The sequence below is a fragment of the Falco rusticolus genome, chromosome 10, assembly GCF_015220075.1.
Source record: "Falco rusticolus isolate bFalRus1 chromosome 10, bFalRus1.pri, whole genome shotgun sequence".
NCBI lineage: Eukaryota > Metazoa > Chordata > Aves > Falconiformes > Falconidae > Falco > Falco rusticolus.
Genome location: NC_051196.1, coordinates 37,568,414 through 37,586,098, shown reverse-complemented (window position 1 = coordinate 37,586,098; position 17,685 = coordinate 37,568,414). Strand labels below are relative to the sequence as shown.

The 17,685-nt window shown below is 52.3% G+C and overlaps 1 protein-coding gene across 10 annotated transcripts in view; it reads left to right on the top strand.

Moving 5' to 3' along the window:
• Positions 1–16,703, top strand: part of CHD6 (chromodomain helicase DNA binding protein 6) — a 92,826-nt gene extending 76,123 nt beyond the window's left edge. For 5 of the 10 annotated variants that reach the window (XM_037401586.1, XM_037401581.1, XM_037401584.1 and 2 more), the window contains 9 exons: positions 1,903–2,111; positions 3,268–4,833; positions 5,419–5,567; positions 5,849–6,055; positions 6,755–7,201; positions 7,885–8,076; positions 9,937–10,056; positions 11,119–11,223; positions 13,297–16,703. In XM_037401586.1, coding sequence (XP_037257483.1) covers positions 1,903–2,111; positions 3,268–4,833; positions 5,419–5,567; positions 5,849–6,055; positions 6,755–7,201; positions 7,885–8,076; positions 9,937–10,056; positions 11,119–11,223; positions 13,297–14,187 — 3,886 coding nt within the window. In that variant the 3' untranslated portion in view covers positions 14,188–16,703. Of the gene's footprint in view, positions 1–1,902; positions 2,112–3,267; positions 4,834–5,418; positions 5,568–5,848; positions 6,056–6,754; positions 7,661–7,884; positions 8,077–9,936; positions 10,057–11,118; positions 11,224–13,296 lie in introns of those variants that run through there. The other 5 variants (XM_037401587.1, XM_037401590.1, XM_037401583.1 and 2 more) reach the window with 4 other exon arrangements.
• The last annotated feature ends 982 nt before the right edge of the window (positions 16,704–17,685 follow it).

The window sequence follows — 17,685 nt, the reverse complement described above, 5'->3', positions numbered from 1 at the left end:
AGCCAGGGAGCAGCCTTCACTGTAGTTTGTGGGTAGCAGCTGGTGACATGGTGAAAGGAAGCAAGGAGACAGCTCTTTAGGGTCAAATCCAGTGTCTGCTGGGCCAGGGATCACCCCCCAGCCCCAGCAGAGCGGGTGCTGCTGAGCAGTGTTGTGCACTGTAGATGAGGGCTGATGGATGAGTCCTGTCACAGCCCATGTGCATTAGCCTTTCTGACCCTCATGACTCTTATGCCTCTGCGTTAGCCTCCTGCTCGTGACCTCAGGAGCCCAGTGGTGGCATATCCTGGTTGCAGTGTGCTCCCATTTCATTTCCATCCCAGTAAGTGAAAGGACATTGAGGCCATCCTGGCACTTTGAGTGGCTCTCTGCAGAAACCGGGGAGGGCATGCAGCAGGGTGATGCTGCCTTCTTCAATTCCAGTTCCCAGTATGCAGCCCTGGGACTTCCTGAACCTCAAGGACTCTCTGCGGTCAGTAGTCCTCAATGGCTTTTGTCTCCTGTGAACCTGTCCCCATTGAAGGAACCCACATAACTGCTTGGTATCAGTGCTGCCCTGCATTCTCTGTTCACGGCCTCCTTGTATGGAAGCTGCTCCAGCCCACTGATATTCCTTCTCCCTCTGGACCCCTTCCAGTTGTACCGTCCCCTGTTCAAGGTGGGGGCATGTTGTGCTGTGAGCACCACAGCGGCCTGGTATTTCCTGCTCTTTAATTCTGTGGGCATTGGGTTTTTTTGGGTCTCCTTGCAGGAGTGTCTTGAGCAGTTTCCCACCAGTCTTTAACTTGAGGCCTTTCAACAAACTCCCTGCTGGGCTCCTTGGTTTGGATCATTGATTTTTTTATTAACTTTCTTCTTGTTACTCTCCTTTTTGGAATCACATATCACTTGCAGAGGACTCAGGCCCCTGGGAGCAGGGATGGACATGCTGGTCTATGTATTTTGGTCAGCTGGGGAGTGCTGTGGGTGCTGTCACCCTGTCTGCTCTCCCTTGACATGTCTGAGCTGCTTGCTGGTGCTGGCTCAGAGCTGCAATTCAGAGGAGCCGAGATTTGACTTTAAGCTTTCTTTCGCCCACAGCACTCATCTTTCTGTGCTGTCACCTGCTCCTGTGCTTGCCCTGCCATTTGCACCCTGGTCTGTTCTCTGTGACCTGTTTCTCTGCTCTCTGTTTGCTGAGGGCTGTATTTGCCCAAGATGCTTTTCATCTTCTCTGTCCTAGATCATTCCTTTGAGTGATACCCATGAGGTGAAAGCTCAGAGGGTCCAAGCCAGAATGGAAGTTGTGCTCGAACAGTGCTGTAACTGAAAGCCCCCATCACCATGGCTGCTTTCCTTCAGTGGGGAAGGGGTGACACTGACCCCTGGGCACCCAGGAGTCCACAGGAGTCAGTAGGGTGGATAGTGTTTGTTACTGGGACCCTTAGGCAACAAACCCCAGTCCCAGTTTCCCTCTGGAAGAAAGCTCTGCCTGCAGGACCTTCCTTTCTAATTCCTGGTACTAATTTCAACTCTCCGTTGGCCTTTCCATGGAGGTGATGATACAACTTGCAGGAAGCAAGTAGGTGAGATGGGTTTGTGCCTCCATAGAAGCTGCTGGAGCCTGCGCTCTCTTGGCAGCACATCCAGGAGCTGCATCTCGTGTTTTTTTCAAACAGTCAAGAGTGATTTTTTGACAGTGAGCCAAGAGCCAGAGTACCCATGGCCTTTGCTTCTCACTATGTGCCTTAAGGCAGAGGATCTCGGGTTGTGGTGATCTCCCTGGTGTGCTCCTCCTGGCAGCTCCCCCAAAACTCATGGGCAGTAACTAGATGGTCATCTTGGAGCCTCCGCCTGGTGCCTTGCCAATGCTGGGACCAGAATGTGTCTCAGTCGTGTTCATGTCTCCTCCCCGTCCCACAGGTGGACCAGGAGGGAACAGGCAGATTTCTACCGCACTGTCTCCTCCTTTGGGGTTATCTATGACCAGGAGAAAAAGGTCTTTGACTGGGCCCAGTTCCGAGCGATCTCTCGACTGGAGAAGAAGACAGATGAGAGCCTGGAGAAGTACTTTTACAGCTTTGTGGCCATGTGCAAGAATGTCTGTGGTCTCCCACTGTGGAAAGAGGATGGTGAGTGGAAACTGCATGGCCTGTGGAGGGGTAATGGTAGGTCCATGTAGCCATAGGTTAGAAAAGGTCCCACTGCTCTTGTGGAGCAGGAGAGCAAGGGCAGAGTTTCAGAGACAGAGGCAGCAAGATGGCAGGCAGAAGGCTTGCAGAAGCCATGTGCATTTCTGGCTGCCTTGTCACCCATTGTGTACCGCCTCCCCAGCACAATGGGAAGGTAGGGCAGCCCTGTGGGTTCCAGCCCCTGCTCTCACAGAGCTCTCCCGTGAAATCACAACCAATTTTATACAAGACGGCAACCTCTAGATGTGAGGGAGGAGAAGTAGAGAAGCAGCAGATCACATCTCCTCCACACTGGAGCTTGGGATTGTTTGGGTGATATGTATAGCTGCTTTCTTTCCGAACATCTCTCTGCTGGCACTGGACAGAGTCTGCACAGTGCCCCTGCTGTGGCATAGCTGACCAGAGAGCTCTGCTACAGGGTAGAGGGAGTCTGAACCCACTGCAGGAGGCTTGGGAAGCCTGACCAACAGACAGGGCATCCATTTTGTCAGAGTGCCCTGCAGAGCCCCAGTGCATTGGCATCATGCAGGACATGGCAGATGAAAATCTGCTTTGGGGCTATTTAAGCACAAGGTGATTTGCTTCTGACAGAAGCAGAAAGGATTTTGTCTCATATCTGTCAGGAGGTCCGGTCTCAGGTGCAGTTCCTTGCATGTGTGTATTAATGCCTTAGGTGGGTGTTCCTCATCAAAAGAGCTGCGTGAGTTGAAGGACTCCCTTCCCTGAGAAGCTGCTGAAGGGCTACCAGAGGCTCAGACCCCAGGGAGCTGCTGTGCCAGCAGGTCCAGGCAGCTCCAGCACTGGTGGCACTGGTGGAGCAGAGTTCAGACAAGACTCTGAAATCCTCTGCAGCTGAGTGCCGCTCTTGATCCAGCTGCTAAAGTTGAGGGATTTTACTCCCGTGTGTCTGTTTAGTCATTTAGGCAAATTAATGGAAAGTGGTGAGACTGGGAAAAGTAGCCTCAGCAGTGGCTACAAGCACTCCCCCCACTTCACGTGCAGTCTGAGCAAGAGTTAAGACTCATCTTAACTCATCACTGCCTCTGAGAACATCAGTCTGTATAATGGGGCCCTGGCTTTTCTGTCCCTGCTGTAGGTCCCCCAGACCCCGACATCTACGTGGAGCCCATCACGGAGGAACGTGCTGCCAGAACCCTCTACCGTATCGAACTTCTGCGAAAGGTGCGCGAGCAGGTGCTCAAGTGTCCGCAGCTCCATGAGCGGCTCAAGCTGTGTCGGCCAAGCCTCTACCTGCCGGTGTGGTGGGAGTGTGGCAAACATGATCGGGACCTGCTGATCGGCACCGCCAAGCATGGCCTGAATCGCACGGACTACTACATCATGAATGACCCCCAGCTGTCTTTTTTAGATGCATACAGGAACTATGCCCAGCATAAAAGAACGGGGCTCCCAGGCCCAGAAACTCTGTGCTGCCTTTACCAGACTAACTCCAAACTCTACAGTTCCCCTTTGTACAGCCAGGTGGACCAGGCTTGCGAACCCCTGGAGAATGAAGCCGAGAGTCAGATCAAGCTAGAAACCATAGACAACGCTATGTCTCAGGCTGGGGGCAGTCCGCCAGATGCAAACTGTGACAGATTCATGTCTAAAGTCCAGGACATCATTTCCAGTAACTTTGATGAGAGCTCTCTGCCAGACTCATTGGTGTGCATGATGTACGATGAGAAGGCCTGTAACAGCGAGCAGAGCTCCCTTGCCCGAGACAGCCCAAGTTGCACAGACGTTGGAAGCAGCATTGCTAAACTCTCTGAGGGCAAGCTAGAGGGGGATGAGGATCCATCCAGCTGTGATGCAGACGCCATGAAAGAGGCTCCCTTCCTAGAGGGTCTGCAGGTGGGTTGTGACCAAATGGACAGTCAGAATGAGGAAGCTGAGCCTTCACCTTCTACCCCTGAAAGCAACCCTTCGCAGAGCATCCCAGCAGAGCTCTGTGAAGCCTTGCAGCAGAAGAGAGACCTCGCCAGCCCTGAGACAGTGCTGCCTGAGCATGGTGCCGTGGAAGGGGTCATAAGCATGGGGCTCTACAGTCCCAGTCTTCATAATTATGAAATAAAGGTTCCTCCTGAGCAGAGGTTCATCAATCTGCTGCAGGAGAAAGGAATAGAGGCAAAGTCAGGGCCAAGTCAGAGCCACAGCGAGGAAGATGAGGAGGAAGAAGATGACGATGATAACTCTGAGGCAGCAGCAGATGTTGTGGAAGGCTTGAGCGGTCCTGAAACCAGGGCTGGTTGTGATCCCGAGGCTAATGAACCAGGGGGCGAGGAGCAGAGCTCTGGCCTCCCCACACCTGAGGACACTTGCCCAGAAGACATGAATGGAGAGAGAGAGTCCCTGGAGCTGGCGACACCCAAAGGGCTGCGGGAGCCTGGGCCAGAGGGCAGGGAGGACCATGGCCTGGATGAGGAGAGCACCCTGCAGCACTCACCGGCTCAGGCTCAGAGCCAGGCTTTCAGCCTGCCTGCACCTCTGCTGGGGGCCCCAGGAGCAAAGCCCACCCGTGCCAGGGGGGAGGCCTGGGGCCGGGGGGCTGAGGGGCAGCCAGGCTGCAGAGAGGCCCTGCACCCTGAGCCCCAGGGGATGAAGCAAGAAGAGTGTGAGAACAGAGATGAGGGGGAGAAAGCCAGCAGTAACCAGTGTCAAGGTATGGTCCTGAGAGCTCCCTGTGGTTGACAGTCACCTCTGGCTGGCGTGGGAGGGACCTGGTGTCCTGCCTGCAGAGCCCCTGGAGCCACCTCCCTGTAGAGACAGGAGCTGGGGTCCCTGTAGCTGATGCGATTGCAGAACAAAGTGTTGGTGGCTGTGTTTGACAGCAGGACTAGTCTGAACCCCCGACCCTGAGCCCCAGCTGCCCTTCTGCTGTGAGCATCCCATGGAATGCAGGATGCCCTTCCCTTCCTGGCACAGGGCACTGCCTGGCAAGCAGCTCCTTCTGGAAACGCATGTGCCCTCCTCTACACCTGCCCAGGCTATGGGGACAGTCAGGGGTGGGGGCCACTGCAACACAGGATCCCCAGGCTCAGCCCAGGGGAGAGCTGGCCTTCCGTGAGCAGTGTGGGCCACCTGCTGTGACCCAGGGCTCCTGTGTTTCTGGGAGTGGCTGGCTGAGGAATGGGACCCTTGTGGAGACAGCAGGGCCTGGGGTGGGAGGGTCAGGGGAGTTACTCCTGGCTTGAGAGGGCAAGAGAGGCAGGGTGGTGATGGGCTCTGTTCTCTGTCGCTTTCTCAGATGGTCCAGAGAAGTACTTGGAGGAAGAGAGCAAGAGTTCTGCTTCTGTCCTGCCTGGGGAGATTGATGACCTTCAGGATGCCCGGGCACCAACCATAGCCCAGCTGCTGCAGGAAAAGACGCTTTACTCCTTCTCTGAGTGGCCTAAGGTGAGTTTAACACTATTTGTACTGCAAGTGTTACTGTGTAGTTGTGAACAGCAGTGGCTCACACAGCCCCAGCCCTGCCTCCTGGTCCTTCACACACGCCTCCCCATGGATGCTTTAATTGGGGTGCTCTTCCCAAGCACCTGTGCTGTGGACATGCCTACCCCAAAGCAGTTCCCCACCAAGCTGAAGTCATCAGGGCTGAGTTTGTCTTTGACTCGTGTATGTCATCTCAGCATTAGTCATTCGAGTCCCAGCTTGCCACCATCCAATTCTGTTTGCAGGACCGTGTGATCATCAACCGCATTGACAACATCTGCCATGCCATCCTGAAGGGCAAGTGGCCCTCTTCCAGCCAGCAGTTCGAGACACAAAGCCTGCTGACAGCTTCAACAGTAGCCAGCAGTGCTGGCAGCAGGAACAGCTTCGCCGAGTCAGAAGCCCCTGATCCCAGCTACAATAACGGGGTGTTAATCTCACAGGTACAAAAGGTGAGGGGGGGCCTCAGGCAGGGACAGGCTTGGGACTCTGGGGTGAAGCATTGCTCGGAAGTGCTCAGGAGTTTCCCAAGCAGAGCCTGAGTTTTCACTGCCTCTTGGTGCCACTTGTGGTGTACAACACGTGGCTTAAGCCACTTGGTCCCCGCCACTGGGGGCTCCTGATGAGGTCCCCATACTCTCAGCCCCCCACCAGCCCTGCTCCCCTCCTAGGAAGGCAGCTGTTCTGCAGCAGCTCTGTAGCATGTGCAGCTGTAGAGGTGCTTCCAGAGTCACCGCTGCAGCACCTGGAGTGGTGAGGGAGAAAAGGGGACACTGCCCTGGTGTCCTAAAGGAAAGGGTGCAGGAGAGGGAACTGCCCCATCAGTGACCAGCTCTCTCTCACCTCTCACCGTTGGACACAGTGCAGAGACAGAAGCTGCTGGCTTGGGACTCCAAGCCTGCCTGCCCAGCAGCTGGCAGAGCACCCAGGGTTATAGCACCTTGGGAGATTGAAGTGTGTGTGAGGGTGCTCCTGCACTGTCCCCACACAGGGAAAGAGAGGTGTGATGTGCCCAGGGAAAGGACATCCTTCAGGGCTGCTGTGTGCATGCAGAAGAGCCTGACCATTAGCTCAGTGTTGGTTTGAAGAGCTGTGGTCCCTGGGCACTGCGTGAGCAGCCTTAACCCTCTCCATGGCTTTGATATATGCAGGAAGGTTTCCTCACCCCTGCCATGGCAAAGGATGAGCGGAAGCACAGGAGGCCCTATGAATTCGAGATGGAGAGAGATACCAAACAGAGGAGCTTGGAGCAGCTAGCAGCAACCCATGTTCATCCTCCCATTGTGCTGAATGGCTGGCGTGACGCAGCGGTGGACTTGTCCAGAGCCTCTGATGGGTCCCCGGGGAACTCCTCTCCTTTTCCCCTGAACACAAATATGCCCAAACTGGGGACCGTGAACACCCTCCAGGGCTCCCTGGGCATGGACTTGTCTGGCATCCTCCAGGCAGGGTTAATCCATCCTGTCACAGGACAAATTGTAAATGGCAGCCTCCGAAGAGACGATGCTGCCATGAGGAGGAGACGGGGCAGGAGAAAAAATGTAGAAGGGATGGACCTCATCTTCTTGAAGGAGAGGCCTCTTCCAGCCAGGCTGCAGGTGGGTTGATGCTCCCCCCATTTCACATGGCCCCAGTGGAGTCAGCATGATCTGTCTGATGGTCCAGCTCTCCCCTACAAGCTCTGTTGCCCATGACAATGTGGGACCTCCCCCCAGGACAGCTTGGCTTGTGCTGGAGCAGGCAGGAGCAGATACTACTTCAGGGAGGAAGGGAGGTTTCCCTCTGTCTTGCAGCACTCCACCTGAGTGTTTGAGTCCTGCTAAGCATTATCAAGAGCAGCTATCACACCTCAGAGGTTGTCTAGGGTTAGAGAACACGAGGAAGGATCCTGGACTGCACTGGAGCTGTGGGCAGGAGCCTGCTGCACCCTTTCTCCTTCTGCTCTGGGATCCACTCAAAGAAGAATGGGGCTCTGGGAGCAAGATCAGTCCCTCTTCACCACTTTTAGGAGTGATCTGGGGGGAAGTTGGTCCTCATGGTGATTAGGGTGTTTCCAGGTGAGTTCGGAAGCATCTCCCAGCTGTCTGTAATGTGTGTAATGTGGTGGTGGGTAGTGATTTAAGGAACAGCCACTGAGAATATGTGGATTAATCTGTGTGATGGGAGCAGACGACCTGCTTTGGGAGCTCTGCTTATCTGGGTGCCTGTGCATCACCACATGCTGCTGATGGGCTCTCCCTTCTCCTCCCTCGGGCTCTCCCTTCTCCTCCCTCCACTTCAGGATGTTCAGGAAGACCAGCCACAGCCCTCTCAGAACAGTCCCCTCCCTGATGGGCCGGTTGCTGCTACCTCAACTCCACAGCCAGTCCCAGCTGCAGGCAGCCAAGCAGAGAAGGCTGTCCCGAATAAGAGTCTCCTCGACTGGCTCCGTCAGCAGTCTGACTACACAGTTGACGTTCCCGGCTTTGGCACAGTAAGGGTGGCCTTTGGTGTGCACACACACGCGCGTGTGTGTGTGTGCGCACGTGCGCGCAGGTGTGTGTATGTGCACGCGCCCGTGTCAGCCTTGTGTATTGCCCTTTGTGTTAGATTTTCTGCAGCTGCTTTTGAATTCAGGCCTTCCACAAAGTGTTTCAAAATGCAACCTTTTCCCCTGTACCATGGCTTGTGGTGTTCATCAGGGCTCTGTGGAAGGTTCGTTACACGTCTGGGAGGTGAGCACAGTTCCCTGTACAGCAGTGAAAGGCACTTGCTGAGCTTGACTTGCTGAGCAGGAGGGTCCTCCTGCCCCAAGATCCAGTCTCCAGCTCCAGTGCATCCATCTGCCCAGTGCACAATGAGTCCAGTGTCTTCCAGAAGCACCAGGGATGGGGAGAAAAATGGGAAAAAGGATTTGGGATGCTCGGGGTCTGCCTGTGTTGCTCCCTTTCACCTGAGGGCATTTTAGGCAGTGCTGTTGTATTAAATAAGGTCCCCAGGCAAGAGGAAACCACCTCGCTTTAAAAACTGGGCTGAGGCAGCTGTGCTGCAGCCACTGCAAAGGCCTTGGCTGCACGGCCATGGGTGCTGTCAGAAAGCAGATTGGCAGAGTTGGGGGGCAAAGTCTGTCTGATTCTTCTTGCCATCTCGTAAGCATCCACTTCTTGGTTTCACAGGTTGGTTTGCTTCAGGTTTCAGCTTATTTAGCATATTAGACCATGTGGTAGGCAGAGCGTGGGGTGTAAAACGGGGCAGGAAGAAATGTGGTAATTACATGACTACATCTTGGTCCTGGAGGACTGCGTGCCTGAGGCAGGGATTCCCTGGAGCTTGGAGTACAGGCAAGGCACTAGTGTTCTGGAGCTTGTTAAGAGATGAAAGATGAGGAGACCAGCGTTTGCTCAGGCAGGATGGCCCTTGCTTTTCAAAATCCAGAGATACATGCAGCTCTGCATGCAAGGCCAGACTCCCAGGAGCACTCCAAGAAGCAGTCAGATGATGGAGCAGGTGCCTTCCCACTCCTTCCCATTGCCCCTGACTTTGTGGGGGCTTGCTGGAGCTTGCCTAGTCTGGCCATGCTGCTGGTGAACCTCTTGCTCCCAGTAGGCCCCCAGTGCCCTAGCCACCCTGCAGGATCTCCCCTGTCAGGGCAGGTGTCCTCTCTCCAGGTGGGATAGATTGAAAGCTGCTTTGGGGTGCAGCAGCAGCTCAGCTTTTTGAAGGACAGACCATGCTCAGGGTCTTTGACTCTCAGGAATTGGAGCCTGCAGTAGCTCATTATAATGCTACATCCCTGCAGGCACGTTGACACCCGGACTTGGTGCACACGGTGGGTGTGCAGGAGCTCAGCTCTGTAGGTTGCGGTCCTGAAGGGCTCTGATCCCAAAGAAACATGGTGCAGCAGCTCTGCGGTGGGAACAGCTGAAATAGGAGTGAAAGAAAGCACAAATGAGCTGGCAAGAAGCGGGTAGCCATATCAAACTGACAGGAGATGGCACATACAGACCTGTTACCTCTCTTTCCTAGTTGTAATTAGCACCTCATTTACAGATGTACATACAGATGAAATGGCAGCAAGTATTGCAGTTTTAGGACTGGAGGGGAATTGGAGAGGGCTGGAGCAGTCTAAGTGGGATACACTGAAAACCCCTTTATACCTACAAAATCAGGTTGTGCTCATTTGAGAGCTGGTCCTGTGGCAGACCAGCATGTGCCGCTCGTGCTGCTCCCGCCCAAGTCTGCAGGGACCCTCTGTCCCTCAGGAGCTCATCTGTGCCACTCCCTGCAGGGCTTGTAGCCGTCCAGGCTCACTAAGCCATCTAGTCTCATTAACATTGTCTTGTTTGCACTCCAGAATTTCTCAGACAAGCCCAAGCAGAGGAGGCAGCGCTGCAAGGACCCCAGCAAATTGGACATTAACTCACTCACGGGAGAGGAACGGGTGCCTGTGGTACATAAGGGTACCGGACGGCGGGTAAGCAATGGCCTGTTCTGTGCTCTGCCCTTGGTGTCTTGAAATGCTTAGCAGACCCTGAGCTCACCTGGGGGGAAATTTAAGCCAGAGAAGCCTATGGATGGGAGAAAAGCCTGGAACGCGGGCGTCACTGATCCATGCCTTCCTGTGACGCATGTGTGCCCAGGGGGACACAGACCTGTGGAATAAGTGTTTTTTCTCTGTGAAGTAAGGACAGTCTGAGTGTTCACCCTCGCCAGGGTATTACAGACCCCACAGTGGCAAAGGGATTCATCCTTTGGCTTTAAAGCCGCCATCAGCACAGCTTTGGCTGGTGCTTCCTGTTCCTGGTTTGTTTGTTTCCCTTGAATTCACTGCAGTATGCCACAGATTCTAATATTGCCAGACAGATATTTTTGTTTTATTCCTCCTTATGAGGTGCAGGCAGAACATACCAATACCCAGGCAGGTGCTGGGCACGCAGGAATTAGAGGATTTGAAGGGCTTTTTCTTGCTTACTGAGCAAGGAGCACAGATTTACTTGTCTGCAGTTTAATCTGCATGTGCACTGATGTTCAACTCTCTGAATGAGAAGGGACATTCAGGGATACTTTCCACTGAAGTCCAGTTCTTAAACACACCCAGGACTGCACCAGGTCAGAAGGTGATGTGACATTAATCTTATCTAAAACCAAAGCTAAAGAGTAAGGCAGAAAGAGGCTGTTTCAGCCACGTCTGTGTTTCCTTCTGTTACATGCACGATGGCTGTTGGAGACCTGGGTGAATTGGTGGGTTTGTCCGGTTCTGAGCACGGCTTTCACAGAAGCTTTGTCCCTATCACTTGTTCATGGGGAGGGCGATGGGGCAGGCCACAGAGGCTGAACTTGCCTTTTCTCCCTGAGCTGTGTCTGGAGGCAGCAGGTGCATACAGAGTCCTGCAAAGATGTGTAGCAAGGGAAGAGTCTCTGCCCTAGCCAAACTGCAGCCCAAAGCAAGGAGCTAGGGGAAGTGTATTCATATTTCTTGTATTATTTTACATAACTCTTTCTGCAATAGAGGTCATCCTTCTGCTGTGTTTTATAGTTAGGGGGAGCCACGGCACCAGCATTGAAGGAATTGCCAAGGTGGCTTGATGCAAACTTGGAGTATGCTGTTGCAGCTGACTGGGCTGACATTGTTAAGCTTTCAGTAAGTTAGAGCTTTTGGAGAAATCTGTATCATGTCATCTTTTCTTTCCCCTCCCCATCCCCACAACCTTTCTCCAGTGAGGATCCGGGAGCTGCGAGGCAGGACCTCAGCTGCGCACATGGGAGGGGGTAGCTGCAGGGCCAGCAGCACTGGGGGCGCTTGCGCAGCAGAGAGTGCGGTTGGGTGCGTGCCACAGCCCAGCGGTGCGGCCAGGGGAAGGAGAGAAGGAGGTCAGCGCCCTGGGAATAGGGCTCAGCAGCTCAGAGTGACTGTCCAGAAAGCCTTGGAACTCTTGGAAATAACAGGGGCAAGGGAAACACCCTAGGAGTGGTAATCCACCTTGGGTGCTGAATGGCAGGGAGTGGACAAAGCACATTTCTTGTGGGTCAAATTTTAAAAAATACCCTCAGCTGAGGCTTTTCATCAGTACCTGCAAACTCTGCCTGTTGCAGCCCTAGGCCTGCCTGCTAAATGCCCTGCAGGTCACCAGGCCTGAAGGCTCGAACACTGCTGGCAGGGAGAGGGGCAGGACGGAGCCTCGCCTCTCTGTGTTCATTCATCCTGTTTGTCACGCCACTCCCTGCCCCGGTGCGTGGCAGAGCCTACAGAGGAGAACCTTTCTCCTCCGGCACACGGCTGCTGCCAGATCGCCCTTCCCTACCCTGCGGGCTGGCATTACCCAGGCTTCTCCCTGCCGCCCCTCTTGCCTGCTCCCCTGTTTTTGTGGCTGCAGTGGTTTGTGTGATGCCCTTGCAGCAGGCTGGAGGGGGAATCAATTGGCTGAGAGGTTTGTACCGCTCTCAAATTTGCTTTTAATTAGCACTGGAGATTTGGCATGATCTGTTCCACTCCCCCCAGAAACAGCTCCAGGTCTGGGCTGGTGTCAGCGCCCGTCTGGGCAGACAGCACCCATGCGAGCTGGCAGCTCTTCCTTGCCTTTGTTTGCAGGGGGTGGTCTCTTTGCTGGTAGGAATAGCTGTGTGCCTGGCCACTGCCCTGGGCACCCGCCCATGCGCCCTGGTTTGGTGGCTGCATGCCCGTTAGCGTTCACACCACCGAGCTGCATCAGCACTTTGCTTTTGGCAAGTGTGCATCGGTCCTGGCACGTGCATGTGGAGGGGTGTCTGGCTGCTCTGGGCGCTTGGGCAGGCAGGAGCATGGGGTCAGCTGCCCCACAGAGCCCAGGCGCAGTCACGACCCCATTCAGGTTCTCCCACGTGACAGTGGGAACAGAGCAGAAGATTCTCCCTCTTTGGTAATAGCTGTGCCGTGCAGACCACCAGGCTCATCGGATTCAAGTTTCTGCACTGCAGGTGTCAATGGGAAATACTTTTCCTACCCAAATCTATTATTGGAAATGATTCAAAGAGCAGTGATACTGAAACTCAAGGGAGCCACAAAGGGAAATGCTTAAATGTCTGTGATGAGGGTGTTGAAAAATGGAGTTTTAAACTGTGCAGTGGATTCCCCCTCACAGTGTGCTGTGTAACCGGACAGTCTTACCCAGTTGTGGCTGCTGGGTTGCGGTCCCGTAGCTGAATGCTCAGAAGAACCTTCCTGGTGTCTCAGCGAAGCTCTAACTGGGAGCTTCTCAGACAGCATGTTCACTCTCTGTGTGTGATCCCATGCGGCTTTGCTGTGCTGCAGAGCATTGAAAATTTGGCTCTTCACATCTAAAATACATGATTTTTTCACCTGCTGCTGAAGCCAGGATTAAAGCTGGGAGGGGAGCTAAGCTGGCATCTGACACAGAGCTGCCCTGGTGCTTCTCATGTTGCGAACAGCCGATGCTGAGGGCTCAGGTGAAAATGCAGGGGAAAAAAAAGTGCTTCCTCCTTTCCTCCCTGTGCGCTTTGGCTCTGCAGTATCATACCAGGGCAGAGCAAGGGTGTTTTGCATTTGGTAGCATCCCTTGGGGAAAAGTTGTGTGTACCTCTCAAATTCCATATCATGTAGGCAAATATTTCTGTGCGGACACCATCTGGGACGCAGATGCAAGCACAGAAAAGCCATATTTCCTTTGATGCAGTAATAACTGTTAGGTGTTTTCTGTTGTGTGTGTTTCGTTTCCAGGGCTACTTACCAGAAAGCAAATTCAATCGCATCCTAACTGAGCCTGTGCTCCGAGATGCGGGGCCCCGCCGGAGGGGGAGAAGGCCCCGAAGCGAACTCATTAAAGGCCCCAGCGTTGTAGCAGATTCTTCTTCTGGAATGGGACCATTGTTCATGAACGGACTGATTGCTGGGATGGATCTAGTAGGACTTCAGAACATGAGAAACATGCAGGGGATCCCTCTGACTGGGCTGGTTGGATTTCCTGCTGGATTTGCAGCAGTGCCCGCCAGCGAGGATGTTAAAAGCACCCTGAGTATGCTGCCCATGATGCTGCCGGGCATGGCTACTGTACCACAGATGTTTGGCGTTGGAGGACTTCTCAACCCCCCCATGACAACTACTTGTACTGCTACTGCTCCAACTTCGCTAACAAGCACAACAAAAAGTGGTACAGCCAGCGCAGAGAAAGCTACTGAGGATAAACAGAGTAGCCAGGATCTGAAAAAAGAAACTCTCTCAGAAGATAAGCCTGGTCCTAGTTCGTTTTCTAATCAGACAGAATCTGCAATAACTACCAGTAGTCCTGTAGCTTTTAACCCATTTCTTATCCCAGGGATGTCTCCTGGACTGATCTATCCCTCAATGTTTCTTTCCCCTGGCATCGGCATGGCGCTACCCGGCATACAGCAAACCAGGCACTCGGAGGCAGCGAACCTGGAAAGCCAGAAGCGGAAGAGAAAGAAAGCAAAAGGGGAATTTGCAAACCCAGAGCCAGAAACTGTCTCGCTGCCAGAAAAAGAAGCTGCAAACAGTCAAAACTGTAGAGAGCAAACACCGCCTTTGTCGGCAGAGAAAGAGCAGAATGGACCAGCAGAGGAGGAACGCGAAGCAGCTCGCGATACCAATTAGAACTTTTGTTTCATTGAAAAAAAACCACACAAAAAGATTGTGGCTTGTGAGTTTCTTATCCCATAAACTCTTTGTTACTTACCCTCCCACCCCGCTCCGCCTTCATAAACCTGTGTTTCCATGAATAATATTATCTACCTAATTCCCTGTCAGAAAAAACTCTGGTGACATATTACATGTTAATAGTTGCAGGGTCTTGCCACTTTATTAGATAAACAGTGTTGTCTAGCTAGTATGGGAGGCACCAAATTCTCGTTCTGTTTTTCCAGTTGTTCATCCCAGCCGATGATAGCAAATCCAGTACTCAGTCACCCCCCCCAAAATTGCTCACTCCTTTGAGAAGAAAAAGCAGGGGGAAAAAAAAAAAAAAAAAAAAAAAAGCAAGAGCAAAAGAAAAAGTCTTTACCTCTTGGTCTACACGCAGACGAGGGTATTTCTGTCTATAATGACACTGAATGAAAAAGCCTGTATTTGGGGGTAAAAAGCACAGCTATAGTAAGTGCTAATGTGTATTTTTGATTTAAAGTATTTCCCTATTTTATCATGGTTACTAGAATAGTAGTATAGACAGACGTATATAACTAATGATTGAAAATGCATTTATTCATTTCTTTGAAAGGAAAAAGCATAACTGGTAGTGATATGATTTCTTTATCACCCCCACCTCAAAGGTTTGGAGACAAACTGCAGCGAGTGAAAGTATGACGTAGACATTCTTTTGTATTTTTTAAACCCAAAGTTTGGTTTTATGTTAAGTGGAGTTTAGTTGCCCTTTCTTCAATAGTTACAAGGACTTTTCAGCTTGAGCTGGAAAGGTTTTGCACATCTTGCATGACTTTTTTTGGGATTACTGTACATGTAGCTACCAGTTTCTTCATCATTCTGCTAGTCTTCAGTTCTGCTCTCTGGTGTTAGTTCTCATCTATGGTATTAGAAGTGCTGTAAAGGTATTTTTTTCCAGCCATGAACAGGCCACACTGATTTTAATGCTCTTATATGAACACTGAGGCTTTTTTAATTTTTGTGTTTTCCGCTCCTTACCCCAGAAGCAACGTCTTTTCAGCAAACAACGGAAAGGCTGTAAGCTGGCTTTCCTGTTTGGGGTAGTCCTCCAAGAAGGACCCCTGAGACTTTCAAAGCTTGAGCTCCTTTTTTTCTAGCGTTAGACTGTGAAGAGGTGACCTTGGCTGCTTCTTTCCATTCCATTTGCTGTTGAACAGTATTTCCGATTCCCCTCCAAATGGCAAATGATTTTTGACATCTGCATTTTAAAGAGACAGGTTTTAATGCTGTCAGTCCCCCAGCAGCTCTGGGTACTGAGACTCCTCTCCACAGGCAACTCTTCTTGTTTCTCCTTCCCCTCACTCCTCGTTTAATTCTTTTTTTCACTTGGGCTTGTTCTTATTTGCAGCTCATGGTTTGAGACTTGAAATAAACCCACAGTGGTGCAGCAGTGAGATGAAAGGCAGGCTGGTGAGGGAGTTGGGAGCGTGCTAGTAATCGGTTTCACATTTGGTTGTCACAATTTACTGTATTTTTTACTTATTTTCTGTTACAGTTTTGCTAATTTATCAGATGGTCCAAATGTTTTGACATAACTATTGCAGTTTGCATTATTTATTTATGATGCTTTTTGTCATTGTCTTTTATACATTTGGGATTATAAATTATGTACGTGTTAAAATTAGCATCTCAAAGAAGTCTGTTACCCATGGTCTAAAAAGCATTTGGTTTATATTTTTACGGACTTTATTCCCAGTTTACTGGATTGGATATTTTTTTTTTAAAAGTATGTAACCAATCATGATGCAACCACCCCCGATAATTAAATGTTCTATTTAATAACATCCTTGTAGCATAGATAACTGTATCCCTATCAACAGATTTCTTAGAAATGCTGCTATCTCTATTTAACTAACATTTTGTTCAGTTTTGCCTCCAGTGGAAGCAGAAAGGGTTTTTTCAGCTGTTAAATCCAAAATCAATATAATTTATTTATGTAAAAAAAAAAAATCACGATTGATATATTTTTGAACCTTTTAAGTACTAACTTTCTTTTTATTCAGTAGAAAAACATGTACTTGCCCTAAATCCTTAAAATACAAATGCTATAAAACTTCATATATCTTCAAAGCCTTACTGTGAATGGATGCAGAAATCTCTTCAGAGTCCACTTCTTGTTATGGGATGGTTTTTCCAGGGTTACGCGTGTAAGGAACAGGGTTGAAAGTGGAATTTATTTAATTAGCCAGCATGCTCTATACCTTGTTCTTCCTTATCAGACATGTATGCTATGTCTCTGGGTGTTTAGGCTTCTCTTTGACTGCTACTTTGTGACCCTTTTGCAACCCGATATACTCTGTGGATTATTTAGACTGTAAGGCGTAAGTGGCTTCTTCTTATTTTCCATCGTATCCAACACAAATGCCAAATTTTCACCGATTTTCATGGCTACTCACACAAACATACATCCTTCACCAAATGTGCTAACGAAATAAACTGTCTGTGCTCTTGAACATGGATAAAAAGAAAAAGATTTAAAAGTCAGATTTTTATTTTTTTAATTTAGTGACTAGATGATGCGTATCTTTCAGACTTGGCAGAGCCTTGCTACAGATGTATATAATTTTTTTTCAGCAAATATATGTGAATGTTTAATTCACCTGACTCAGTGATAAACGTTACTTGCCTTTTTCTCAGCACGGACCCGTTGAGGAGCTGCGGGACGCAGCGGGCTCCCCCCAGCCGCGCAGCTGGCCCCCGGCCCGGCAGATGTGCGCGCAGCTGGCCCGGCGCGGCGCAGGGGGGGCCGCCGGCCCCTCGCCTCCCCGCGTTATCCCCCCGCGGATGCGTGTGGCTGGAGCAGCCAGGTTCCAGGCAGGTGCCCGGGTTCGGTGGCTCCAGGAAGACTCGCGAGGGCGGGTGCGGGTCAGACCCCGAGGGCTCGCGCCACCCCCCCCACCCCACCCCCCCCCGCCGGCAACGTGTCCGGCCGTTACGCGGCTGTCACAGCGCGCGGGTCGACGCGGGAGTGGTGCGCAGAGGGGGCGGGGCGGCGGCAGGAGCGCGGCTGTCCCGGGCCCCGCCTCCCGCCCCGCCTCCAACGGCCCCGTCGGGCGGGGCCTGGGAGAGAAACGCGCCACTGCCGCCCCACCCCGGCCCGGCCTGCGTGGCGCCCGCGGAGCGCTGTCGTACACGGGCGGCAACTTCCGTTGTTTCCACCGTGGCGGGGGTCGGTTCCCGGTCCCCGTCAGCACCGGCCGCGCCCGGGCAGCGGCACGGCCCGCAGCGCGCTCCTGGCAGCTCGGCGGCCTCGGGCCGAGCCGTGGGGCGGGGAGCGAACCCCCTGCGGGCGCTCGGCTTGCACCGGATGGGGCTCGAGCCTTTCACCGCCTCCGCCCGCCCCGGCCACTGCAGCCCGGCCGGGGCCGTAACACCGCTCGCGCCCCGCCGCCCCGCCTCAGCGCTGTCGACAACGTGGCAGCGATCAGGCGCACT